Raw genomic sequence first — 27567 nt, 5'->3', positions numbered from 1 at the left:
TACTCGTCTCTGTCCTTGTCCCGTCCATCGCATTTCTTGGACGGCGGTGATGTCAGCCTTAATTTTTACGAGGACATCTACCAGCTGGGCAGCGGCACCTTCCCAATTAAGGGACCGGACATTCCAGGTGCATGCCCTCAAATCATAGTCCTTATTTCGTTTGCCATGGTCGTCATCAAAAGGGGGGTCTCTCATCCGAGGCTGTGTTTGCTTTTTCATTGGGGGTGTTTTTTTACGTGGCGGGTCCCAAACCCAGCGCACAACCCTATGCAGGGGATGTTTCGCCTTCTCACGTTAGCTCGCCTTCAAACGGATGTTCTTAGGCTACCCAGAGGATACTTGGTCAAAGACCGGAAGTCGTGAGCTGCTTGAGTCATATGTAAAAGAATCGTTTCTGGCCACTCCCAAGTGAATGGCGATCAGAGAACTTTCCTCACTTGCGTGAACTTCTACACATGACTCCATCCTCCCACAAAAAGTTCTCCGCCAACAAAATTGCAACTTTGCAAAACGGAGCTACGATCGAAATGCATGATAGGCAGAATTGTAAATTTCGAAGTTGAACTGAACGGGAACGGAACGCATGATACCAAAGTCGCCAAACGGAGAAAATTTCAATCCAAGTCGAAATGCGTGATAGGGGTGTATATTTAACAAAAATGAACAGTAATTTTACTTACTAGTTTTCAACTAAAAATATCACCACTTCACTTAACTTCTCTTGTTTACAGTCCAAAGTGCACTAGTATGTCTTACTGCACTTATACTTATTTCCTAAGGAAAACATGAGACTGACAACAAATTGATTCTAACGGTACTAAGGATTTATATTAAAGCAAAATTATGCACATGGAAATGAAAAAAAAATACAACAAAAACCATTTGCATACCTAAGAGATTGATACCGTTATTGAAAGAAAAGAAATCGCTCAATACAATAATGCACATATACTTCTTTCCCTGAGGTACAACATAGAAGAGAGCGCATGTCAAATCGTAGATAGCGCCTTAGCGCATGCATATGTACCATATGTAAGTTAACACGAAACATATTCATAATTATAGCTGACGCTAATATTTTAATAACAAATATAGCTGAGCTAATATTTCGCAATCAGAAATAAAGTTATAGCTGACAGTAATATTTTCGTCAACAACAGGAAGCGAACATCCGCCACGGGCCGCAAAGGTGCAATTCCACAGAACTGCAAGTTACGGGACAGGTAGATTAAGGTTACTTTTAGCTTAAGAAAGAATATGTAAGTTAGTTGCAATTTAAAGTTTAATAAAGAAGGTCATACGGACCCAATTAAAATAAAACCACTTTTTTTCGGAGCTCTAGCAAAACTAGCGATAACTGTCGCCCGAGCAATGTGTTAAAAAAGCAACTCAAAAAAAAAAAACAGTTTTTGAAAATTAATAATTTAGAAATATATAAACAAATTTTTTGGAAAGAAAACAAAAGAAACTTATAAGTGAAAATTAATAATTTAAAAATATTAAAAAGAATTTTTTTTGGAAAATAAAGTAAATAATTTAAAGAAAGTTTTAAGAGTTCCAATAAGAAAATTATTTTTTTTACAAATAATAAACGGGCTCGTACAGCCAATAATAAATAAAAAATACAAAGTTGCGATTCACCACCTCCAGCTTATAACATACAAAATTTTCTGCGATTCATCACCAAAGGGACCCTCCAGAGAATTATAAACCAGAAAGAAAAATAAAAAAGGGCTTGTACAGCCAATAACATATAAAGTTAAAAAGGGCCGCGATTCACCACCTAACGGGGGACCCTCCGGTTCTTATAAAAGTAAAATAACTCTGCGACTTTCCTGTAAAAGGGACCCTCCAGAGATTAATAAAGAAAAAGTATTTATATATTTTAAAGAAAATGTCTAACCCAAATAAATTAATCAGATCACCAGTGCTAGGGAATACAACTCCCGTTGCACCAACAGGACCTTCCGGTTCTGGCACCCAAATTTCGCCAGAATTGGCACATTTAGTTAAAAACGTTGTAACTCAGATGTTACAGACGGACGGATAAAGCATGATAAAAAGTATTCTGAATAATGGTACGAACCAGAACATTAGGGATCAAACTATAGACGAAAGATACAGAGACAACATGAACGAAATGGACAAAATTCCCGACGTAGTGCGATCACTACGAGAATTTTCAGGAAACGCTTCAGAGTTTACCTCCTGGAAAAAGAGTGTCGAGCGGACTCTGAGGATATATGAACCCTCGAAAGGCACACCAAGATATTTTGGAATTTTAAATGTAATTAGAAACAAAATTATAGGGAAAGCGGACATAACACTAGAGTCGTATAACACGCCTTTAGATTGGACAGCAATATCTCTTTGTCTAACTACCCATTATGCAGACAAAAGAGACATTGGTACCTTAGAGTATCAAATAATTTGTCTTATACAGGGAAGACTAACGATTAACGAATTTTACCAAAAAGTGTATTCGCACCTATCATTAATCCTCAACAAAATTGGTTGTATGGAAGTAGGAGAGAAAGCAATACATCTTCTTACGGAAAACTACCGTGCTAAAGCCCTTGACACGTTTGTCAGAGGACTTTCGGGTGATCTTCCTAGGCTTCTCGGCATCAGAGAACCAAAAAGCCTACCAGAAGCTCTTCACCTTTGCCTGAAGTTAGAAAATCAAAACTTTAGAGCAAATCACGCTAACAATCAATTTCCTAGACAATAATTCCAACAACAGAATTTTTTTCCAAATCTTAATCGACAATTTCCTCAAACCAAATTCCATCCCGAGTTAGCTTTTATACCAAAACCAAATCAAATATTTAATCCTAATGGTCAACAAAATCCCCAAAATCCAGTAAACCAACAATATGGTGTTCATAATCAAAACCCATTTAATCAACCACCAAATAATCCCCCTCCAAGACCACCAAAACCACCTCAATCAATGGACGTAGACGTTAGCTTAAGAACAAATGCTATCAATTACGCCAATAGACCAAATCCCAAATTCACTGTCAAACGACCATCAAATCTTTCAAACAAAAATGATCTGCAACCAAAAGTTCAAAAGAATTTTCATGTAAACTCAAACTTTGAACCTTACAGCGAACAAAATTATCAATACAACAATGACTACCAAAATAACGAATACAACTATGACTTTTCCGATACAACACAAACCGACGAAAACGAACAATCACTAGACCTGACAGATGTACATTTTTTAGATTAAACATCTCTTCGTAGCTTATTTCAACTGCAAAACGAAGAGTGGAGAAATTTTAAAAATCCTAGTCGATACAGGTTCCAATAAAAACTATATTCAATCAAATTTAGTAACAAATCCCAAAGAAAACAATAACCCTTTTTACGCAAATTCAATCGGTGGAAAAATACACATTATCCATCACACTTTTCTAAATCTTTTTAATATTGAAGAATGCAAATTAAAATTTTTTTTGTCACCCACTCTTACAACTTTTCACGCAATTCTTGGAAATGATAGTTTAAAGGAACTATCAGCAATAATACATACTAAAGAAAATTTCATGATCGTAGCAAACAAACGTAAAATTCAACTCCATCAATATAGAGCCCAAGATGTTCATTCCATTCAAATCCGTGACGAACATATGAATACTTCAGAAAAAAATGAAATTAAACAACTTGTACAAAAACACCAAAACTTATTTTCAGAACCTAATGAAAAACTACAACAAAAGTATGAGCTGAAATTAGAACAAATTCAGATACACCTATCTACTCAAAACAAGAAGTAGAAAAACAAATAAATAAACTATTAGAGGACGGTATTATCAGAAAATCAAGATCACCATACAATTCACCAATATGGGTTGTACCCAAAAAAGACGATGCATCAGGCGAAAAAAAATTCAGATTAGTTATTGATTACAGAAAACTAAACACTAAACACTAAACAACTGCTGACAGATATCCAATACCAGAGATAAATGAAGTACTATCACAATTAGGAGAAAAACGAATATTTTCAGTAATCGACTTAAAAAGCGGTTTCCATCAAATTCCTCTTAAGGAATCTGACGTGGAGAAAACAGCCTTTTCAGTAAACAACGGAAAGTATGAGTTCACAAGATTACCTTTTGGACTGAAGAACGCCCCATTCATATTTTAACGTACATTAGACGATATTCTGAGACAATATATAGGAAAAATATTTCTATATAGACGACATAATAATATTTAGCAAAGATGAAAATCTCATTCAGAGCATATTGACAAAATTTTTGATACACTCCGTGAAGCTAATATGAAAGTACAAGCAGACAAATGCGAATTCTATAAAAAAACAAGTAGAATTTTTAGGATTCATAATTTCTTCTGCTGGTATTTCCACAAACCCATCTAAAGTAAAAAGTATTGTAGATTTTCCATACCCCAAAACACTAAAAGACCTTAGATATTTTCTAGAACTTTCAGGATACTATAGACGTTTCATAAAAGATTATGCAAAATTAGCTAAACCCCTCACAACTCTACTTCGTGGTGAAGAAGGTAGAATGTCAAAAAATGTTTCCAAAAAAATCCAAATCCAATTAAACAATGACGCTAAAGCAGCATTTAATAAAATAAAATCCACATTGACATCGAAAGACGTCATTTTACAATATCCTGATTATAAAAAAGAGTTCAATTTAACAACAGATGCTTCCAAATATGCCATAGGCGCTGTCTTAGAACAGAATGGAAAACCCATAACCTTTATATCTAGGACATTAAGTAATACCGAAGAAAATTATGCAGTTAATGAAAAGGAAATGCTTGCTATTATTTGGGCATTAAATACTTTTAGAAATTATCTCTATGGAACGGCAAAAGTAGTAATCCATACAGACCATTAACTTCTCACATACGCCTTAAGCAATAAAAACAATAATTCTAAATTAAAACGGTGGAAAGCCAGACTCGAAGAATATAATTATGAATTAAGATATAAACCTGGTAAAGCCAACATAGTAGCAGATACACTTTCAAGACCATTCGAAATAAATTCTTTATCAGTAGCCACACATTCAGATGACAGCTCATCTCACAATCTAATTCCAGCCGTAGAAGTACCCATAAATGTTTTCAAAAACCAACTTTGGATCTCTTTAGGAGACGAAGATAGTTACCTATTTAAAATACCATTCCCTACATACCATAGACATGTAATAATTAAACAAACATTTTCCTCAGAAAACCTAATTTCACTTTTTAAACGTTACTTAAACCCTTCAGTGATAAATGCCATATTTACTTCCGAAGAAATAATGGGAATAATTCAACAAATATACCCAATCCATTTTTCCAATTATAAAATTCGATATACTCAGATGAAAGTTGATGACATTACGAACGAGGACATTCAAAACGAAACAATATTAAAAGAACATACGCGCACATAGAAACCGAGACGAAAATTCAAAACAACTCATACAAAAATATTATTTTCCAAACATGAAAGCAAAAATAGAAGCAATAATTAAACAATGCAAAATATGTAAAGAAAACAAATACGATCGTCATCCTAATAAACCACATTTACTTGAAACCCCTATTCCACAATATCCTGGAGAAATAGTTCATATTGATATATACAGTACAGAGAAAAATCTTGTACTTACCGCAGTAGACAAATTTTCGAAATACGCCCAAGTTAGATCAATAGAATCAAAAGCAATAGAGGATATCAGAGAACCCTTGCGACAAATACTTTTTTCCTTCGGTGTACCGAAAACCATAGTTATAAATAATGAAAAATCTTTAAACTCAGTCTCAATACAATTTATGGTCGAAGACCAACTTGGTATTAACATTTTCAAAACACCCCCCTACGCTAGCAAAGTCAATGGACAAGTCGAAAGATTTCACTCCACACTTTCTGAAATTATGCGTTGTCTTCAAACCGGACGCACCTACCGCTCATTTCAAGAACTTTTAGATCGTTGCACCTACGAATATAATTACTCAATACATTCTACAACCAGAAAAAGACCAATAGAAACTTTTTTTGGAAGACGCGTTTCAATAGACCCACAGCAATATGAAAACTCAAGACGAGAAAATATCGAGACACTAAGAAAACAACAGATGAAAGACTTAGAAATTCACAATAAAACTAGAAATCCAATAAAAACCTACGCCCCAGGAGAAATAATATATGTTAAAATAAATAAACGAACAGGCTCGAAACTAACAGCAAGATATAGAAAAGAAATTGTAAAAGAAGAAAAATCCAGTGTCGTAATCACAGAAAAAGGACGATCAGTACACAAAAGCAATATCAAGACCTAGCTACATATCATTCTTTATTTTAATTATTCAGATTTTTCGTACATTTGGTGTATGCTGACTTTAGGATAATAGACTATACAAACTCACAACTAGCCACATTTAGTATAGGACCAGTAAAAATTCAAACAGGAACATTCCGACTGATACACAAAGTGGACAATGACGAATACCAGAACGCACTAAACAATTTAAATAATTCGATTAGAACTAAAGTTAAAGAAGAAAACCCGCTCCTTCCTATCCTCATTAATGAACTAAAACTGACACAGACATACTTAAATAGACTAAAACCAAAGAGATTTAGGAAATCAGTAAACGAATTAGGAACAGTCTGGAAATGGATTGCGGGAAATCCTGACCACGACGACTTAATAATACTAGAAAATCATATTAATAATATAATTGAAAATAATAACGAACAAATAACAATCAATAAAGTAATTTTCGACAGAATAAATAATATTTCTACAATATCAAATAAAATTTTAAAAGAAGTACAAACAAATGAAGTTGTACAACATAATATTGCTATTGAAATTAAATATAAATTAAATATAATAAAAGATGAGATAATTATTATAGACTATGCAATACATTGGGCAAAAGCCGGCATAGTTAATTCTTATATTTTGTCAAATGAAGAATTAAATATCGCTCATTTGCTGCAAGACCGGCATAGATCAAAAAACGTGATTTTTGAGTTAATGCTGCAGAATTGTTCGTTATATCATACTTCATGTTGAGTGAAAAATTCATATGAATATCTCTTATATGCTCCGCTTGAGAATAGGTGTAAGGTTGGAGTCACCGTGTAAGGTTGTAGTCAGTTGAAAACTTTAAACGCGTTTTCTGGAAAATCGATTTTTTTGACTTATGCCGGTCTTGCAGCAAATGAGCGATATATTAAAATATACACTAGGGAAAAATAACTTTACACTAAATAATATTGAAGAATCTATCGAATTGGCAAATGTTAAACTTGCATCAAATGAAACTATGTTACTATACATTATTGGAATTCCGTTATCTAATAAAGATCTCTGTGAATCAATTATGATAAAACCAATAAAAATAAAAATGAATATAAATAAGACTCCATTGGAAAATGTAATAAAGAATAATAAAATATTTGGTATAAGGAACAAATGTAAAGAATAAGCAACACTACCTGTGTCCCTCGTCTACTAAAGAGCAAACCGGCAGAATGCATTTTAATAAATAATCAGCACATACCATCGGTAGAAAATATATCACCTGGCATTATATTACTAAACCAATATAACGGTACAGTAAAAATTGACAGCCAAAGTATACATCTTTCCGGATCATATGCAGTAGAATACCATAATTCCACGGTGTGGATAGAAAACCAAACATACTTATTTAACGAAAAATTTACCAGCAAACCGTTAGCAGCAATTTTACAACCAAATAAACCATCGTTGCAAGAAGAAGAAATTTTAAGTTTGGAGATGATGAAGGAGCTTCATCTGAACAACACACATCATCTGGAAAAATTAAAACTAGCCCACACTGCAGCTTTAATTACCAATTTTTCGCTCATAATCATCTGCATGATGTGCATAATCGTAATTATCACCATTTTGAGTCTAAAAAATAAATGCAAAGCAAGTATAACAGAGATATCAAATTACCTGTAAATGTTAATCTGAACGATCATAATGAAGTCAAAATACCTGAAATACCAACACTAGAAGGGTCAATAACTCTGACAGATCAAATGCAGCGAACAAACGGGGACGTTTGTTTTTGACGGCGGAGGAGTTAACACGAAACATATTCATAATTAGAGCTGGCGCTAATATTTTAATAACAAATATAGCTGAGCTAATATTTCGCAATCGGAAATAAAGTTATAGCTGACAGTAATATTTTCGTCAACAATAGGAAGCGAACATCCGCCACGAGCCGCAAAGGTGCAATTCCACAGAACTGCAAGTTACGGGACAGGTAGATTAAGGTTACTTTTAGCTTAAGAAAGAATATGTAACTTAGTTGCAATTTAAAGTTTAATAAAGAAGGTCATACGGACCCAATTAAAATAAAACCACTTTTTTTTCGGAGCTCTAGCAAAAAGCCCGATAACTTGTATGTACAATTCACATAACTACGCAGTGCACATGCCAAAGCAAACATTTGTAATTTGTAATACGAGTTTTATTACGATTAAAGAGCACTCAAACACTCCTCAGAATCATAAATTCGTTGTTTTCGTTGGAAGTCATAACCTTGCCAGCCGACTTTTTCGTCTTTCCACGCTTGAAGACAGGTTCATAATGTGCCGCCCACTAGGCGGACTGTTAATTGGACACCAGTGTCAAATAATGAAACCATGTTTTTATTGTCACACACCGACGCAAAAATTAATTTCTATACTTATGTATATGTTCTATACATACTATGTATATGTCCACAAAGTGTAGTGGTTGACACTACGAATGACACATGCATAACACATCTGTTAAAAGGCAAAGTCGGCAACTGCACAAAAGACAAATATCCAACATTTTTAAATTTATTGGATATGTAAAGTTTGAAAATGAAAATATACATTTAAATGGATCGTATGTAATGAAGCATTGCATTACGAAATGGGAAACAAAATATATTATATTCAAAAAGAAATAACTATTTGTCAGCATTATTACAACTAATAGCACAATAGAAAAAATGTTTTCCTTGAAATCAGTTAAAGACTTTCAGTCAAGTCAGACTAAAAAAAAAGCTTTGCTAAAGAGACAAAATTACATATACAGCAAATGAAACATACATACATATATACGAGTACTAATTGTTATCTCCGTAATCATAATTGTTCTAAGTAAACTTAACCAAAGAAAACTAAAAGAAGTAAGGAAGAGCTAATTTGGGTAGTAACCAAACAAGAAAGGATTAAGGCCAGGACAGTACCTTCATGTATACATACAATATAAGGCTTGTTAGTTATTTGGGTTCTAGGATAAGTTTTCACCCGATTTTAATCATTATAAGCACAAAGTCGCACCGTTATAAGAAGAACACACTCTCTCAATTTTATTTAAAAAAAAAATTCGCTTATTGGCCGATATGTATGTAGTATATAGTATCTAAAGAAATTGTTGAACCATTTTTGACATACAGATATTTTATCAGAGATGTGAAAAATAGTTTTAAATAAAAGTATTTATGTAAATACAAAAAGGAAAATACGTTTCTTGGTTTTTTCAAAATAGGTTTTGAAAATAAAATAACTGATTTTAAAACTAGTATTTGTTCAAAGAGTTCATCATTCAAGTTCCTCCTATGGGGACTCACAATCATTTCACCAAACTAAAACAGTCGTTCAAGAGGGGCAGAACTCGGTAAGCAGGTATTATATTTAAGGGAGAGTTTTTTTTTCATTTGGATACCTGTTCAAGGATTCTTAGGTATTCATATTTTAAATATTGTAGTGTTCCCAGATCTATTGTAGTTGTATTAACTTTATCCCTATTTTTGAGATTCGCTTTATTCAAAGTATTTAACAGGAATAAACAGTAAGACTGAAAAAATCATAGGCCTGTTCGTTTTGTACATTTTTTGTTAGTATGCATGTTTGCTGTTACAGAGTCGCATTGAAAACGGATTTATTTTCAACACCCTTCTTCAATGTGATTCTGTTTACATAAAATCTGATTTAAATTCATTAGCTTAACAAAATGTAAGTGCTTTGTTTTCGATAGATTTTTTGTTAGTATATCAGCTATCATATTTTCGGTTGAAATGTACTTTAATTCTATGTCACCACTCTGGACAACTTCTCTGACGAAATGGTATCTGATGTCGATGTGTTTTGACCTGTTATGGTAAACTGGATTCTTAGCGAGATTCTGTGCGCTGAGATTGTCGTCATACAATATTGTTGGTGTGCAAGCCTTGCCACAGCCAATTTCAATTATTAAACGTCTCAAGTGCAACGCTTCTTTGGTCGCTGACGATAAAGCCATATACTCAGCTTCCGTACTGCTAAAGGCTACGGAATTTGGAATTTTTAAATTCAGTTTCAAGTCTTTTGTTGCTGCTAAATAGCGCATTACATGCTTCACCCCTGTGAGATGTTCGGTGTAAGGGTTGTTGTTCCTTTGTGCTAATTTCACAACCGAATGGTAAATATCGGGTCTGGAAGTCAAAGCTAACCACATCAATTCGCCTATTGCTGACTGATAAGCCGTTGCATCCACTTCCTCACACGTTTTTTCATTGCACGCTACCTGATATCCTGTATCCAATGGTGTCGTTGTTACCCTGCATTGATGCATGCCATGGCGTTGTAGCATATCGTCTATGTAAGGAGACTGATTCATTGAAATATCGCCTGTATCGCCATCGCGCTGAATCTGCATACCAAAGAACATCTGAAGCGGGCCTTTATCAACGCATTCAAACTTGCTTGAGATCATTGTTTTAATTTGTATTAAATCAGACTTCTTCTGGCACGCTATAAGTAAATCATTTACTTAGATTAATAATAAACATAGGCTACCTTCTATGTCCTTTTTATACAGACACGGTTAATTCTGCCATTGAGAAAAACCAATTTCACACAGCATCGCGTTCAGTTTGGAGTTCCACTCCCTTCCTGCTTGCTTTAACCCGTAAATCGCTTTGTTCAATCGCAACACTTTTTCGCCACACGTTCTGTCTACATACCCCTGGCTGCTTTATGTTTTTTAACTCGCTGTTGAGATAAGCCGTACAAACGTCCATCTGATGCAAGTGTAACTTCAGCTCGACAGAGATCGCGAGTATCAATCGTATCGTTTCATATCGACACACCGGAGAAAATGTTTCGTTATAGTTCACGCCGAACTTCTGCGCGCACCCCTTGGCTACCAAACGTGCTTTGTATCACTCAACTGCGCCAGTTTTATCTCTTTTAAATGTGTAAACCCATTTACACCAAATTACTTGTTCACCCTTTGGAAAGTCTGCCACAGTCCACGTGCCATTTGCCACCAAGGCCTTATGCTCTGCGTTCATAGCCGCCTACCGGTATGAAGCATACTTGCCGTCAGTTTCCTCTTTAAACGTCTGCGGTAATGGTATCTCTACATGTTGCTCGGCCTGTATAACATTGTAGCTCTTCTTCGGACGTCCTGGTATACTGCTCCGAATAATTCTTGATCTACCTGGTCCTATCGAACGAATATGTATGTACTCTTTACCTTTCGCATGGCATTGGTTTTTTCGCGTTTTGTCTAAGCCAATAGCCACGGACTCAAACTTACGCATATATTTTACATTTCTTTTTCTACCACTCCAAGCTTCATATGGTGTCATGCCAATCAACGCTGCAGTTGGCGATCTGTTGCTGATATAGCACATAGAAACTCTGGCATATTTGAGTGTACAAGTAAACTTCTTGCCATCTCAACAAGAGTGCGGCTCACTCGTTCTGCGACGCCGTTCTGTTGGGGACAGTAGGGTACCGTCAGCTGACGCGTTATGCCCTGTTGTTTTATGAAGTCATCGAAACGCTTGTTGATGCATTCTCGGCCGTTGTCGCTTCGTAAAACCTTGATTTTCCGCCCAGTCTGGAATTCGACCATTTTCTTGATGGTTAGGAAATTTTCAAAACCTCATCTTTAGACTTGAGAAAAAATGTGAAAATACGCCGAGCCATGTCAACGATGAATGTTAAAAAATATGATGAGCCCCAAGAGTTTTCAAATTGGCCGCATACGTCGGTATACACTAGCTCCAACAATTGTTTTGCTCGATTTTCAGGCGCCGCTGGAAACGACTGAGTGTAGACTTTACTTTTCATACACGTTTTACACTGCGTACTATCTGCAAACTTCACATTTTCTATGCCGAACACCATTTTATTTTTTGTTAGCTTCATCAAACTGCCATAATTTAAGAGGCCATATCGATTATGCCAAACTTCTGTACTGCACTGTGCTTCACCAAAACACACATTGTTAATACACTCAAATACAGAGCTGATTAATTTTGCTACATTAAGAAACTCAAATAATTTTTTTTCAGTGTATGGAATTCAATTTTCTTTTATTCATGTTAAAACTCATTCAATTTTATTAAATATAACTTAATTAGTTTTAAAAATAATGGGATTTAAATGAACCGTAACGGTGTGACCGTTTTCTTCGAAGAAGTAGGGCCCGACAATGCAGCGTGATGAAACTGCACACCACACTGTGACGTCTCATGGAGTATCTGTGGGTTGGAAGCGCTCCATATTCGACAATTTTGTTTGTTTATGCCGTTTAAATCGAACTGGGCCTCGTCAGACATGAAAAGACAGTTCAATATGTTTCCATCCTCTTCTACCATATGACGCATCTTCTGGCAAAATTCCAAGCGAATCGGCAAGTCTGCAGCGTTCAGTTTGTTGGCCATTTGAATTTTATATGGGAATAAGTCCAAATCTTTGTGCATAATTGACTGTAATGACTGTCTGCTTACACCCATTTGAGCAGATAAGCTTCTTGTCGAAACACGTGGATTGTTTTGTATGGCAGCAGCTACAGCAGCCTTCGAACTGAAAGGTTTCGATGGTAAGGTCTTCTGTTGACTGTCCCATACTCGCAAATTGTTTACAAGTCTCATTATGGTCCATCTGCTCGGAGGATTGCCGCCAAACGTGCGCCTATACTCTCTTTGAGCCGAAACTACGGACTCCAGTGCGTGATAGCGGTGGACAATCCAAATTCTTGTTTCAGTGTCCCAGTTATCCATTTTTGTTAAATGTAAAAGTCAATCTGCAAAATAAAAAAAAATTAATCAGAATTATTAAATAGAAAAAAAGCTATTTAATTTTTTTTTGGTAGCGGCTTTCATCAGCCACCCTGTACAAAGAATTTATTTCACTTTTCTGCTTTTAAAATTTGTTCGCCGTTCTGGCTTACGATAGCGTTTTCGTTGTTAAAGCTTACTGTACAGCTACGGTCGACATCTCGACTCACCGATACAAAATTCCCCTTCATTTGCGGGACATGCAATACGTTCTCCAACCCTAGCTCACAAAAATCTGTTTGAACTACAACGTCCCCTCTGCCTACTGCGCGTATAATGTTTTTGTCGGCCAACATAACATCCTCTGCTTGTGTGAGCCACACATATGTGCCGTCGCACCGCTGTCCAGGTACCATCTCGAGTGTTTTAAGTCACCCACATCTGTCGCTGCTAAAACTGTAAACGACCTACTTATGTTGTTGTTGCGATTCTGTCGATTTTTCTTTTACTTTATTTCTGCATTGATTTTTGTATTGACCCCGTTGACCACATTTTTAACATTTGATATGACTCTTCTCCTCTCGCTTTTTCTCCATCGGCTTTGTGGTTGCTTGAAACGCCTGTTGTTCACTGTAATGATCTGTTTTAGATAAACTGCCCCTGCGAGATCCTTCCTCTAATAACTTTATTTTTAATATCTCAAGAGAGGCAGGCTATTGCGTGTTTCCATGGCGATCACGAAATTTTTAAAGCTTTTGGGCAAGCTTGAAAGTAATATTATTCTTGCCAGCTCTTCACTGAACTTAATGTCATGAATGCTGGTCTCTGTCCACTGGTGACTTTCCACGTCTCTGCATGCACCAGCACGCTGCGCATTTGGATGCTCCAGGTATCGTAGTTACCTTCAACTAATTTTTCAATTTGGTACATGGAACTCATTGCGATTGGATTCTTAAATGAATACTCGTATTAGTATAAATTATATACTTTAAAATATTTTAAATGTAAAAAACGCGGGACCCACGTGCCTGCGCCAATAACCTGTTGAAATTTCGCTTTATTCAAAGTATTTAACAAGAATGAACAGTTAGAGTGAAAAAATCATAAACCTGTTCGTTTTGTACATTTTTTGTTAGTATGCATGTTTGCTGTTACAGAGTCGCATTGGAAACAGACTTATTTTCAACACCTATAACTGCGCAATTAATCAGATCCAAATTTGTAGGTGACAGACGGCACCTATGCGACTTTGAAACTCTCATAAACAGCTGATTGTCATTTTTATAATATTTTCAATGAAAATGGATAGAAGATAATAATTGCGATTGTTAGCCGACCAATTTTTACAAAACCAGTTTGTATTACAAGCATATCAACGCGACATTTTCAAAACTGTATCATAACAAAACATCATAACATAAAACTTTTTAATTTATTATTGAAGATTTAAAAAACAGCTGTCAGTGTTGCTTGTTTCTCATTCACAATAGATTAAAGTTGGCCATTTTTATCAATTTTGCCAACAAAAATGCAGCTGATTCTCTTTTGAGGATTAAATCGGAGTTAGCAACAGATAACGGCTCAATAACTCCTGAATTAATCCGGACTAATGTTTGACATGGAGAAGTAGGGGATTTTCCAGTTGATTCTAGATATTTTTCACAGGCTTCAGGAGACCTCGAACACAGATTCCAAACTGCTTAACATTTTCCTATAGGTGTATCATACATTTTTTTGCATGAATTACTTTGGGATCTCTCACACATCTTCTGTGGCTATTAAAGTAATGTGTGTGTGGCACACCTGCCAACTCTTGGAATGACTCCGGAAATTGTCTTAGGGCTAACACATTATCATCATCTCCATCATCAATATTATCATGCATTACATCAACATTTTCGATAAGAGTTCCTTCACTTATTTTTGTATCTGTATCTTGTCCATATTTTCTGAAAGCTTTGAATTAACTTGATACATTGTCCGTAATAGTCTTTATTATTTTTTAAAGTTTTAAACCAAATTTAGAATGAATCTCCGCAATCAGCTCAGCTACTTCATCATTACTATGTGTTCCCTTAACTATTCTGCAAGCCGAAGTTACACTTTTTTTTGAAAGAGTGGATTGTTTCAATATTTTAGATGAAATGCATCCCTCATCAGCATCACCATCATCTTTAATCTTCCTGTTACGTTGAATTTTGAGTTTATCATACTATGCTAATACAATATATCAGCATGACCTTTTGTTTACAAAAGTATTAGTAATAGTTTAAGGCATAGAATATCTGCGATTTTGAAATTGAAATAATTTGTTTAATAAAATAAAAGACAATTAAAGTTTTTATTTTTACTTAGTTTTAAGTGGTTCAAAAAGTTGGATGTAGAATTTAAACTTCATTTTAGTGTTTTCGAAAACTTTTTGCAAGTTATACCTACGTCCCTTTCAGGATCATTTGTAATGTCTTTGAAGAAGTGTTTTAATATAAATGGAATGTTCTTGTACTTAAATAAAAAAGGTGCGTGGAGTCCCTACGCGCGGAAGAAGTTACACTTCTTAGTGATATTCAGAAGCAAAATGCGAAACGATCATATATATGTATACATATTATGTCGTTTGAACATTTGTCTGTATGTTTGCGAAAGCAAATGTTCTACAAAAGCATATTTCTATACTTAAACAAAATTATTAGAACCATCGTATGTTTCTTACATGCATAACCAAATCATACTTAAGTCAGTGCAACCTAAGCGTCGGTGGTGGTGTTGGTGGCAAGCGCTTGGAAAGTCAATATGCTAACACAGTGATCAAATCTCGACAGAATAAATTTTAAATTTTTTGCTTTTACAAATACAAATAAATATTTTTCGTACTAATAGAAATTAAATTTATCACAGCAATATTATGTATATCTATATTATGTATATTGCTGTGATAAATTTAATTTCTATTAGTAAGAAAAATATTTATTTGTATAGTATACGATGTTAAAAGGCATACATCTTCTTCTATCCTATCTTGTGTATCTGCACATGCTAATATGAGTGTATGTATACGCATGTGCGCGTTCAGAAATTGAAATCATATTTTCATAACTTATCAATATACTTATTACATGTGCGCGCATTGACTTGCATGTTCATACATTCATACATATGTATGTACTTATATGTACATATATGTATTTTCATACATTGCCGAACAAATAATGCACAAGCATACAAATATACATATGCGTATAGGCATACGTGTGAAGTAGGCGTGTTTGTACTGTGTTCCCGAAATTTCTTGGTAAATTTCTGGTTTTTTTTTTATATTGTATGAAGTGGGTTATTGTGTGGGACGTTCCAGGAGGATTAACCACCTAAGTGGACACCAAACCTACGGGATTAGATAAGTACACTTATACTTAAATATATTCAATAGCACATACTTTTTGTGTTTTCCAATTTGCAAAATTGTTTGGTTTTTTCCTCTTATAACAAACGGGGAGTTAATTTGTGTTTTCCTTTTTCTGCCGTTGATATTTTGATGCATCAGCTGTTTCCCTCCTTGTGTTTTCGTTTTCCTTTTGGTTTGTGCATTGCCAACCATCGAAAACACAAGTATCAGCTGTTTTCTTTCAGTTCTGGCATTGCCAACCGTTTTGTTTTTAAGTTAAGCATAAAAGCTAGCGACTGAACATACACAGCGACGGGTGTTCCCAGACTATCTTTTTTTCATAGGTATGGCCTCTGAAAATAGTATTGGGCGAACAACGGATAACCCTTTCCGAAGAATTTCAAAAATAGTGAGAACGCCGCCTAAATGAAAAAATGAGGAGTCCGCCGCTGCTGGACCAAATAAGGAATGTGATGCTGCCGATCATGTAAGCAAAAGCGATAAGCCCGAGGAATCGCGAAAAAGAGAAACGGCTAGCATTTTTAGCAAACTAGGGAAAAAATTAAAGAATTGGAAAACATGATGGCCGGCCAAAGGCATATTAACCAGGCGATGGCGTGGTTAAAAAGAGGAAAAAGGTGGAAAAGAAAATTAAAACAAAACCGGATGCCATCATTATTACGAAGAAGGAAGGGGCGTCGTATGCAGATATTCTGCCGAAAATAAAAAGTGACAGCGGCCTCGAGAAGTTGGGTTCGAACGTAACCTCTGTTCGAAAAACCCTCAAAGGAGACCTGCTTTTAGAATTGAAAAATGGAGTAGACACAAAAGCAGAATCCTTCCAAAGCGCCCTGGAGGGAGTGGTTGGAGAAATGGCTATGATACAGCCCAAAACTCACAACGTTACGATTGTATGCAAAGATCTGGACGAAATAACAACTCCCGAAGAAATCTGCACAGCATTGAAAAGGGAGTGTGGAATCCAAAATCTGGAGATAACAAGTGTCAAAAGTCTGCGAAAAACGGTCACATGGCTCGTAAATGCCGCAGTTTGACAGACAGATCTTCCCTATGCACACGTTGTGGAACCGCAGGACATTTAGCAAAGTCGCGTACAAACGCTCGCCATACTAAGTGAACAATACTCCCAGCGTCCGGAAAGCACATGGATTGCAGACAAAGCTGGCAAGGCAGCAATATGGTCCTGTAAAGGGCAACCTTTTAAGACCTGCTCCAGAGAAAAACATAATTGTTTCACATGGACAAATATTCAGAGGATTTATTTTGTAAGTTGCTACGCTCGTCCCAGCGCAGCAATTGCAGAATTCGAAGATTTTCTCTAAAGGCTGTCTTTAGAAACCAGAGGCAAAACACCTATTATAATAGCGGGTGATTTTAATGCTTGGTCAAGTGCATGGTACAGCAGATGTACAAACCACCGCGGGCGGCTAATTCATGAATATTTGAGACAAACGCACTTAAAAATAATGAACAGCGGAACACGAAACACTTACCAAAAAGGCAATAAAGGATCCATAATTGACATTATGTTTGCAAACGATTCGCTGAGCAGTCACATTAAGTGGGCAGTGTCCGACATATACACAAACAGTGATCACATGGCAATTATTGCACAAATTTCGAGCAGGAGCTTCTTAGCAGAAACCCCTCCCGAAAGCGAAGTTGGAAACAACAAGAGTTCGACCCATACCTGTTTGACCTAGTCTGGAGTGCATCAAAGGCATCTGGTGACTGCGCCGCCCACTTGGTATGAGCAGTTCGAAAAGAACTGGTGGTAGCATGCTATACAACAATGCGTAGAACGTCACATCACAACAAGCGGCGGCCTGTATATTGATGGGATGAGGAAATTTCCATGCTGAGAAAGCTTTGTCACTCAGCTAGACGTCGTCTACAGCGTAACTGAGGCGAAACGAACGAAAACCGCCTTAAAGAGGAATTTAAAAGCAACAAGAGGCTCCTGAAGTCGGCAATTACACGAAGCAAAAAATTGTGTTTTGAGAAGCTGTGTGAGGAAGCAAACTTTGACCCTTGGGGTACTGCATACAAAATATGTATGTCCAGATTTAAAAACAAGCAGCAGCAACCTAAAGATGCCTCTTTTATGGGAAAGGTCGTCGAAACACTATTTCCGAAACACGACCGGATTTGATATGCCAAGCGACGAAACGAAGCTGTAGAGTCACCCCCGTTAATCACGGAAGACAAACTATTGGCAATCGCAAGGAAAATCAAAAACACCAAAGCGCCTGGATTGGATGGCATACCAAACAGAGCTCTGAAGGAAGCCATAAGCTGAAAACCCCGAGTTTTCGGTAAAATGTACAACGCTTGTTTAAAGGAAGAGGTATTCCCCGATTCTTGGAAAGTACAACGTTTGGTTCTGCTCCCAAAACCAAAGAAACCATCTGAAGAACCTTCATCGTACCGACCTCTGTGTATGCTTGACACAATGGGTAAAATGTACGAATGTATAATACGAAACCGCTTGGAGTTAGCAATCCAGAAAGCCGGCGGATTATCAGAGAGACAATACGGATTTATAAAGAAGAGATCCACTATTGACGCACTACGAGAAGTCGTCGATACTGTGAGATGTGCAGTAAGTGGCAAAAGATGGAAAGGTGGCACAAAAAAGTACTGCGCGCTGATTACCCTGGATGTCAAGAATGCGTTCAACTCAGCAAAATGGGCCCACATAATCAAAGCCCTGGACGAAATACGGGCCCCTGAATATCTCATAAACATAATAACGAGTTATTTTAAAAACAGGAGGCTGATTTTTGCGACGGACGAAGGCACCAAGAGCTACTCTATCTCGAGTGGTTTACCCCAAGGCTCAGTGGTAGGCCCACTAGTATGGAATCTTATGTACGATGGGGTGCTAAAAAGACAGCAACCAACAGATATTAAACTAGTAGCTTATGCGGATGATCTAATGGTGGTAGCAGTAGCCAAACAATTAGCCGACCTGAGAGTCTGAAACTGGCGGAGGAAAAAACAGTAGTTTTACTCATAAGTACTAGGAAGATAGAAGAACGAATAGAGCTCTCCATAGGGGAGTGCGAGATTACCTCGCAGCCGCAACTGAAGTATCTGGGAATAATATCTGGGAGCAACTGAAGTATCTGGGAGATTCCAAATTAAAATTTAAAGAACACCTGGAGTATTCTTCCGCGAAGGCAAACAAAATGCCCTATCGAGAATGATGACCAATAGAGGCTGTGTGTGTTCCAGCCGGCGATTCTTAATGGCGAAAGCAATGAGTTCCGTAATAATGTATGCGGCACCAGTTTGGATACAGGCAATGGATATAAAAGCGTATGCTAAACAAATAATTGCAGTGCATAGGCTTTCTGCAATTTAAGTAATAAGTGCTTTCCGGACTATATCAACCGACGTTGCTGAAGTATCAGCCAGCATGCCGCCCATTGACATCCAGGGAGATGACCTCGAGCGTTTATATCATCTACCAGCGCCTAAAACAGTATCGGCAAAGACAGGGAAGAGGAACAATAGCATTAAAATGTGGCAGGAGCGGTGGAATTCCTCATCCAAAGGGCGTTGGACCCACCGACTTATACCGGACATCCATTCATGGATAGACAGACGACACGGTGACTTAGACTTTCATCTGACCAAAATACTTAGTGGACATGGGTGCTTCAGAAGCTACCTTTTCAGATTCCACAATGACATTAGTCCGAACTCTCCAACGTGTACAGAGCAGAAGACTCAGAACTTGTACTATTTTATTGCCCTAGAGCAGAAGACTCAGAACTTGTACTATTTTATTGCCCTAGATTTTCAAATACAAGGGAAAAACTAAAAACCACACTAGGTGGTAGTTTTACAGTCGATAATTTAACGACACTCATGTGTCAGTAGACCGATAAATGGAAAGCTGTCAGCGAAGCGTCAGCATCCATAATGACAAAACTGAGACTTTTTGAACAATTTAGGCGTCCGTCAGTCCGCACGATAGAGGAGACTTAAATGTCTTGTCCCTCCCACGAAGTAATACTTTGCTGGTGGTTCCGTGGGAGAGTCTTGAGGTGGGAGTAGGTTAGGTTTAGCGGATTAAAACGGATATTTTCGCATGTTTGCAGGCGAAGCTGCTACACCGGCAAGGGGTGACAATCGGCGGCCATTACTTTACTTATGCCATAGAAATTCTATTGCTACGAATATGGAAATGACACCGAAATAATACAAATATGCATATTTCTAAAGGTCATTAATTTTTTTTGAAGAAATGAAAGGGATGAGTGATCCTGAGAAGTATATTCTTAACTTTTCAACGGCCAACGCAGAGTATTTCAACCAAAAGGAATTTATTCATTAAAATCACCACTCAGAAGTCGTTTTATCCGTTGTAAGCAAACGATTTTCGGAGAAACATCATTTCTAATATGCCCCAAGACAAAACACAATGAACTTCTTAAACCTCACGCTGTCAGATAAAATGATATACCTCGTCATCGCGGGTCGATTTCCGAAAATCTAAATGAAGACTAACTACAGAAATGATTCTGTGAAGTATAGTCTTAATTTTTCAAAGGCCAACGCAGAGTATTTCAAACAAAAGTCACACAAAATAGTTGAGAATTCGCAGAAATGAAAGACAAACGGAAGAAAAAGAAGTATAACTTCAATAATGCACAAGCATACAAACATATGTACATATGCACACACATGTGAATATGTCACCAACCAAAAATTGAAACATTGTTCTACAAAAACAACAACAGCATAAGCATGGCAACATTGTGTTTTTGGTAGAAAAGCCGAGCTGTGCCGAAAGAAACGATCGCCGATTGTCACCGCTTCCCTTGCTACTCGAACATCTTCGCAGTTGCGTTAGATTCATATTGAGCAAGGTTGCGCAACCTGAATCTATCGCAACCTTTTCTGAACTCGTGTAAGAAGTATAACTACAATAAGAGGTCTTACATCACTTATGTACTGTACCTACAGTCAAATGTATAACAAGTAAGGAAAGGCTGCGCTCAGGTGCAACCGAACATTTTATAATCTTGCCACTTGAAATAATCAAAACCAGTGAAATGCTTTAAGGCAGGGATGGGCATATTAGCCCTCAGTGGCATTTTGCCCGTGCGGGCACGAGTACACATTTTGAGGGCTAGGTGAGGGGATCATCGCGGGCAAACATGAAGAGGGAAGTGAGAGCAACGTATTTTACCACACCATGTTTACAAATGAGAGCGCACGCATATATGGGAAGTTGCACTGTGGGTAATAACAGTAAAATTGCCTAACAATTTTAAGATTCTTTGTAACTACTATAAATTTATACACGCATTATTGTATAAAGTACAAAAATTTAAATCAGATAACCCACTTCTTATCTTATATATAATTTTCGAAGCAAAAAGTTTCAAACCAGGTTATTTCTTTAAACTTCCTTATAAAAAGTGATTTCAATAATAACTTCAGTTTATGAACCACTGTTTCTTCAAACACATATGACCAAATGAATCATATGAGAGCGCAATGTAAATACATAATTACCCAACAACCCTTCTACCATCCGCCAATCCCAGAATTTCCAACGACTCAGCTGATTGCTCTCTTACACCGCGGGGTTGCCAGGCTCGATATGCGGTAGTAATTATAAAAATTGTCTTCAATATATTTGAAATTTTCTTAAAATAACTCAAATTCAGAATCGAATGCTATTATTTACAAATATATAAACTAGTTTTAATAGTTTGATTTCAGTTTTGATATTTTTTATTATGAAAAATTATAATTGAAAACACAGATGTGTACAAAACTACATATGCGTATTGAGTAATGGCAACATTGTTCGAATGAAATCGAGAACAAAACTCTTGCCGCTCGTGGCGAAGTGAGAAGATGTTTCTGCCATTAGCGTTTGTACTCTACGAGCCACTCTCAATCAATAATGCCATACCGCGCAAATATATTTTTATTTGATGATTTCTTATATTTTTGAAAATATGTATGTGTTCCCTTTCTATAGCGCATATTATTATTTTAAAACATTTCCAGAGGCAACTTAGATTTTTAAAATTTAACAAAACAATTATAGAAAAAACCCTCAATTCTTTGATTTTGATAAAACAACCAAACTGAAAATATCACAAATCATATATTTATGTAAGCATTTTCATTAAATGGAACTGCAATATGTTTAAACACAATATGTAAATATAATGGTCACAAGTATCTTTTCTTTTTTATATATGCAGATATGCATATGTACGTATAAATGGCCACAACTTGATAAAAGTTTGCCGAATTGTAACTAAAATGAATTTTTACAACTGGCATTGCCACCATTAACTGATCTATCACATGTACAGTGGTGTAAACAAAATAGGAACAACTATAGGTGTTGTGAAGTTTTAAAATGTGCTGTTTTCTTATTAAATAAAATTGTTTTTAGATACAAGTATAACTTATATATTTTTTCCTAACAGCGATTAGAATTTCCCACCATGCAAAGGTAAATAAAAACAAATTTTAATGCGAAACTCTAAATCCTGCAAATTATGTTTACCTCTTTTTGTTCACACAACTGTACAACCCCGATATGAAGTAAACTTCCGCTCTTTAATTTGTGCACAATGTCAGTATTGCCGCAATCACTCTGCGATAAACATTAAATTACGGAGGAATGTAATTGATTTTTTTCGCAACTTTTCGCAACTTGTTATGCCCTTCTCTCCGTAAACTGATATTCCCCTCTTCTAGCCCCCGTGCGCACTTTGCTAACTTTGCGGGCTAAAAATGTGCCCATCCCTGCTTTAAGGTGTACAACCATATAGAGCAAAGTCAGCCGGATGCTCGAAAATCCTGATATTAGTTATATAGGAGCCCTTTTTTGCTCAAATTTATCTATTTTAAGCACAAAGATACACTGTTATTAGTAAAACACGTTCTCTTATTTTCACTGAGATAACTCATATATTGGTCGATATACGCGGTACAAAGTCACCCGGAAGTTCGAAAATCTGTATATTAAGTATATAGGGGCTAAGGGAAGTATTGGTCCGATTCAACCCATTTTTGATATACAGACATTCCATGTCTAAATATTCGGTACCTATGTGCTTGAATAGTGTTTATTAGATTTAAACAATTTTTGGGAAAAAAGTGGCACGTACTCGTACTAAAGATATTATTCGTGAAAGTTTAATCCCGTTATTTTAATTGCCTTTTGATTGGTGTACTGGAAAGTAAAAGAATCAAGTGGAATTTAAAATTTTGCTATATGGGAAGTAGGCGTCCTTATTATCCGATTTTCACAATGTGACATAGATCAGCGTCCAATTTCCTCACAGGCTCTCATAAAGCTGTCTCATACCATGTCGGTAGTAAAATTTAATGCTTCTGGCGTATTTAGTTGGCAGGGTGCAATAGCGCCTTGTGAAATAAGGCCTTTATTTCAAAAAAGGCTTTATTACACTTCGAAAGAGAAATAAAGCCTTAAAGGCCTTATTGCTCTCTCATTTTTTTTAATGAAACAATAATATTCTAATTCTTTTTGTATTTTATTGAATAGTTACACACAAATTTCACATTAACCAAAGTTAATAGAACATAAATAATTCAGAAAAAGAATTTCATATTCAGCCCTATCCCGCAATCCATCGTAGAGTGTTTTTTCGGGAAAGTTACGAAACTGCTATCATGCAATTCGAACAGTTCCGAAAGTAAGTTCGAAATTCGTAGAGTTGCGTTCACTGAATTCACTCGGAACGGAAAATTTTTAAGTTTAGCGGAATTTTTGTACGACAGGTTTGTGCTAACGGAGAAATAAATTTCCATATGTGAGAGTCATGATTGCTGCCAGGAAACTGAATATTGACATAACGTATTTTCATTTTATTGTCACATATCTGCAAAACATTGATTAAGATGTTTGAAATGCGAATTTGTCACCAAACTTACAATCATGGCATTGATACTAAAGTATCCTTTGCGGTTATAATAGAGAAACTTATCTTTAGTTGGGGCAACGATTTTAATATGTGTCCCGTCTACACATAAAATCGCGCCTGGAAATCCGTATTTCTGAAAAAAATCCTTTTTCGCTTCACTTTTTTCAACATAACTTAAATCGAGGTTTATCCACTGAGGGCACAAATGAGACTGAAGCAATCCCAATACTTCTTTTAAGATGCAACAAAATGTTGACTGAGCCATTGGAATATCGAAGTCTTTACCCACTCCATGCTGATAGCCTCCTTCAGCTAAAAACCGTAAAACTGAAGACAATCGATGAAGTAAAGGTATAGACGACGATCTTGAAGAACTTGCATTCCTCTCTAGAACATCGAGGACATACGTAAAGGCCGCCTTATTTAAGCGATAGTTTTTTATAAACCTGTTTTAGAAAAATAATTTTAATAAAATTTAACAATGAATTTTTATGGATTTATGAACTGTACATTGTTTCGTCCACATCGAAAGGGTTACTCCTGTCCCTCAGTGATTTTCGGTGAATTTTTATATCACGCCGACTTCTCTCACGTTCTTCCTCAAGCAACATAAATGAAAACGTTAGCGAATACATATTTTTTGTTCGTAAAATCAATTTGAATATAAACGTTTCCACTTTTATTAATCCTAATTTTTATTTTTTCTTCTACACAGCTGATTTCGAAATGTCAAAATTAAATCTGGCAACAAAAGTTTCGAATTCACATGAATTCAATGATAGCAAATTGTTCGTATTCGTAGCGGACATTCGTATTCGCAGCTTTGCTACGATGGATTGCGTGATAGGGCTGATTAACAAAAATTAATAGAACATTAATAATTCAACAAAAAATTTTCATATTAAGAAAAAATAATGGAATATTAATAATTCAAAAAAAGAACCCCAAATTAAAATAAACGAAAGAAAATTAGACAAATGTTTTTGGCTTCTTGAACAATGGTCCGACACACTGGACATAAAGTTGACACAGAATTCCTTTTTTTCCGCGTCCAATTTATCATAACAATCACTGCAAATCTTAAAATGACTACATGGCAATAACAATATATTTCTTTGTTTTTCATAACAAATAATGCATGTCAAAGTATTTTCAATGGTGCAAGGCAGGACAGATGGTAAGGGATCAATTATTGGATCAACCTCATCATTCTCAACACCTGTCGTCGTCGTTATACTATCTTGTTCCAGAATCGCGTTCAAAGACACCTCACTATATAAGTTATAACTTAACTGGCTAAGACAGTCGTTCACACTGATTATACCATTTTCCAAATTTCTTAAGAGTGTTTTAATCAAATTTTCTCGCGTTTTTTACCTTTTTAATTTTGCTACACATATTGAAATACTGCCGTCCAATGATTTTTTAAAATCAATTGATATTGTCACATCTACATCTAGTAAATGGTCTACGAATTTATAAAAACTTCCGTTTTTCGAAAGGTATTTACCGAATTGCCCATTGAATGATTCTATTAAGCTTGTAGTTTTAATGGATTCGTTATAAACGGAGAATTTTGATGCGCCTTTCTAAAAAGAAAGAAGTCATATATGTACATTAGGCCGGGTCGGTTGGTGGGGAGGCAAAAAAATCGCCCATTGCTCTATGAAAATCATATTTTAGGGATCAAAATAAGAAACTTTGCCGAAGGAATCATACCTCTGAAACGAATTCTGATGTCCCCCAATTTGGGTCGAACTTTTGAGTAGGGGCAAATTTTGAAATAAGTAGAATTGAAATTACCATTTCATTCTTATTACCTCTGAAAGTGAGGAGAACTAAAGCAATAACCACTATGGTATTTCAAAAAAAATAATAAGTGAATTGACCATTCTAAATCAAAAAGGTTACAATGAATCCACCATCCTCTACACCGCAAGATGAAGCAACTAAATCAACACCTATCGAAAACCCAATGAGTCATATACCCAAGCATGATGTTACTGTTTTTGGTGTGTCTACTGATTTGACTGATCTTAATTTCCCAACCCATCTGGATATCTTGAGATATTATTTTTACTTAAGCGAACGTGCTAAAACAGAACAAAAAAAGTTTTCCCATAAACCATTCACTATTCAAGTACAAGATAAGTTGATTGGAATTTGGGAAAAACTTGGTATGGAAATAATGCTGAAAAAAAGTGTATGTCATAAATTGAATAAATTGCTTGACAAGTATCAAGAGCAAATCAAGAGAAGAAACAACACCCAACAATTTACAGAGAATGTAAAATCTCTGGAAACAATTTTTTACATGGAACATGTAAATGCGATTTGAAGGCAGCTCCATGTGCATGCGGCTGGGTTCCCGAACGCCTCAAAGAGTTCATGCAACGTCTATGTCATCAATGCCAACATACCAAGATCCCGAAGATTCAACATACGCACCGCCACCGGTTCAAGAAGATATGGATAGAAGCACAAGTTCACAATACACAGAGAGATACGATTGTTTTAACTTTGCCTTGGTATGTGACAGATTTGGTGTGCCTGACAGAGTAGCATCAGCATTGGGAACCGCTCTTTTGCAAGATTTTAAAATTAAAGATGAGCATGGGAAACCTCTCATCGTGGATATTTCGAAAGTTCGCAGAGAAAGAGAGAAATGCAGACAAGAAGTGCTTCGCAAACGGTTAGATGATACCAATTTGTTAGCGTTTTCATTCGATGGCAGAAAAGATGATACTTTAACGATAGATAAAATTGATGAGAAGTATCATACTAGGATAGTAAAAGAACCTCATCTTGTTATTTTGAGAGAACCCAATTCTGAATTGATTGGTTACGTAAGACTGGAACATGAAACCGCTGAATACAAAACAACCAAATTAAATGGTTTTTTCAACGATAAAAATATATCACTGGATACATTAATTGGAATATGCACTGACGGTGAGCCAACAAACACTGGCCCACACGGCGGAACTATACGACGATTCGAATTGCTGTTAAAAAGACCATTGTATTGGTTTGTTTGCCTTCTACACTTCAATGAACTTCCGTTTCGGCATTTGTTTGAAGCTTTGGATAAATCAGCCAGCACTGGACCAAGATCGGCAACCGAAAAACTGAGCCGTCAAATCGAAACTTGTGCAAATCTTCCGGTAAGTTATT

At 36.1% G+C, this 27567-nt stretch overlaps 1 protein-coding gene and 1 pseudogene across 27 annotated transcripts in view; one reads left to right on the top strand and one right to left on the bottom strand.

The window, feature by feature from the left end:
* LOC105227111 (ADP-ribosylation factor-like protein 4A) overlaps positions 1-27567 on the top strand; it is a 566667-nt gene that overhangs the window by 308387 nt on the left and 230713 nt on the right. The window contains exon 5 of one of the 27 annotated variants that reach the window (XM_049459659.1): positions 1161-27557. The exons of the other annotated variants lie outside the window; for them this stretch is intronic. Within the exon in view, the coding sequence (XP_049315616.1) occupies positions 26721-27557 (837 nt within the window). The 5' untranslated portion in view covers positions 1161-26720. The remainder of the gene's footprint in view (positions 1-1160; positions 27558-27567) is intronic. 27 annotated transcript variants of the gene reach the window in all.
* Positions 20812-21011, bottom strand: LOC125779888 (small nucleolar RNA U3; annotated as a pseudogene).

The sequence above is a fragment of the Bactrocera dorsalis genome, chromosome 6 (genome assembly GCF_023373825.1).
Source record: "Bactrocera dorsalis isolate Fly_Bdor chromosome 6, ASM2337382v1, whole genome shotgun sequence".
Lineage (NCBI taxonomy): Eukaryota > Metazoa > Arthropoda > Insecta > Diptera > Tephritidae > Bactrocera > Bactrocera dorsalis.
The sequence above is the reverse complement of the archived record's forward strand: the minus strand, read 5'-3'. Positions and strand labels throughout refer to the sequence as shown.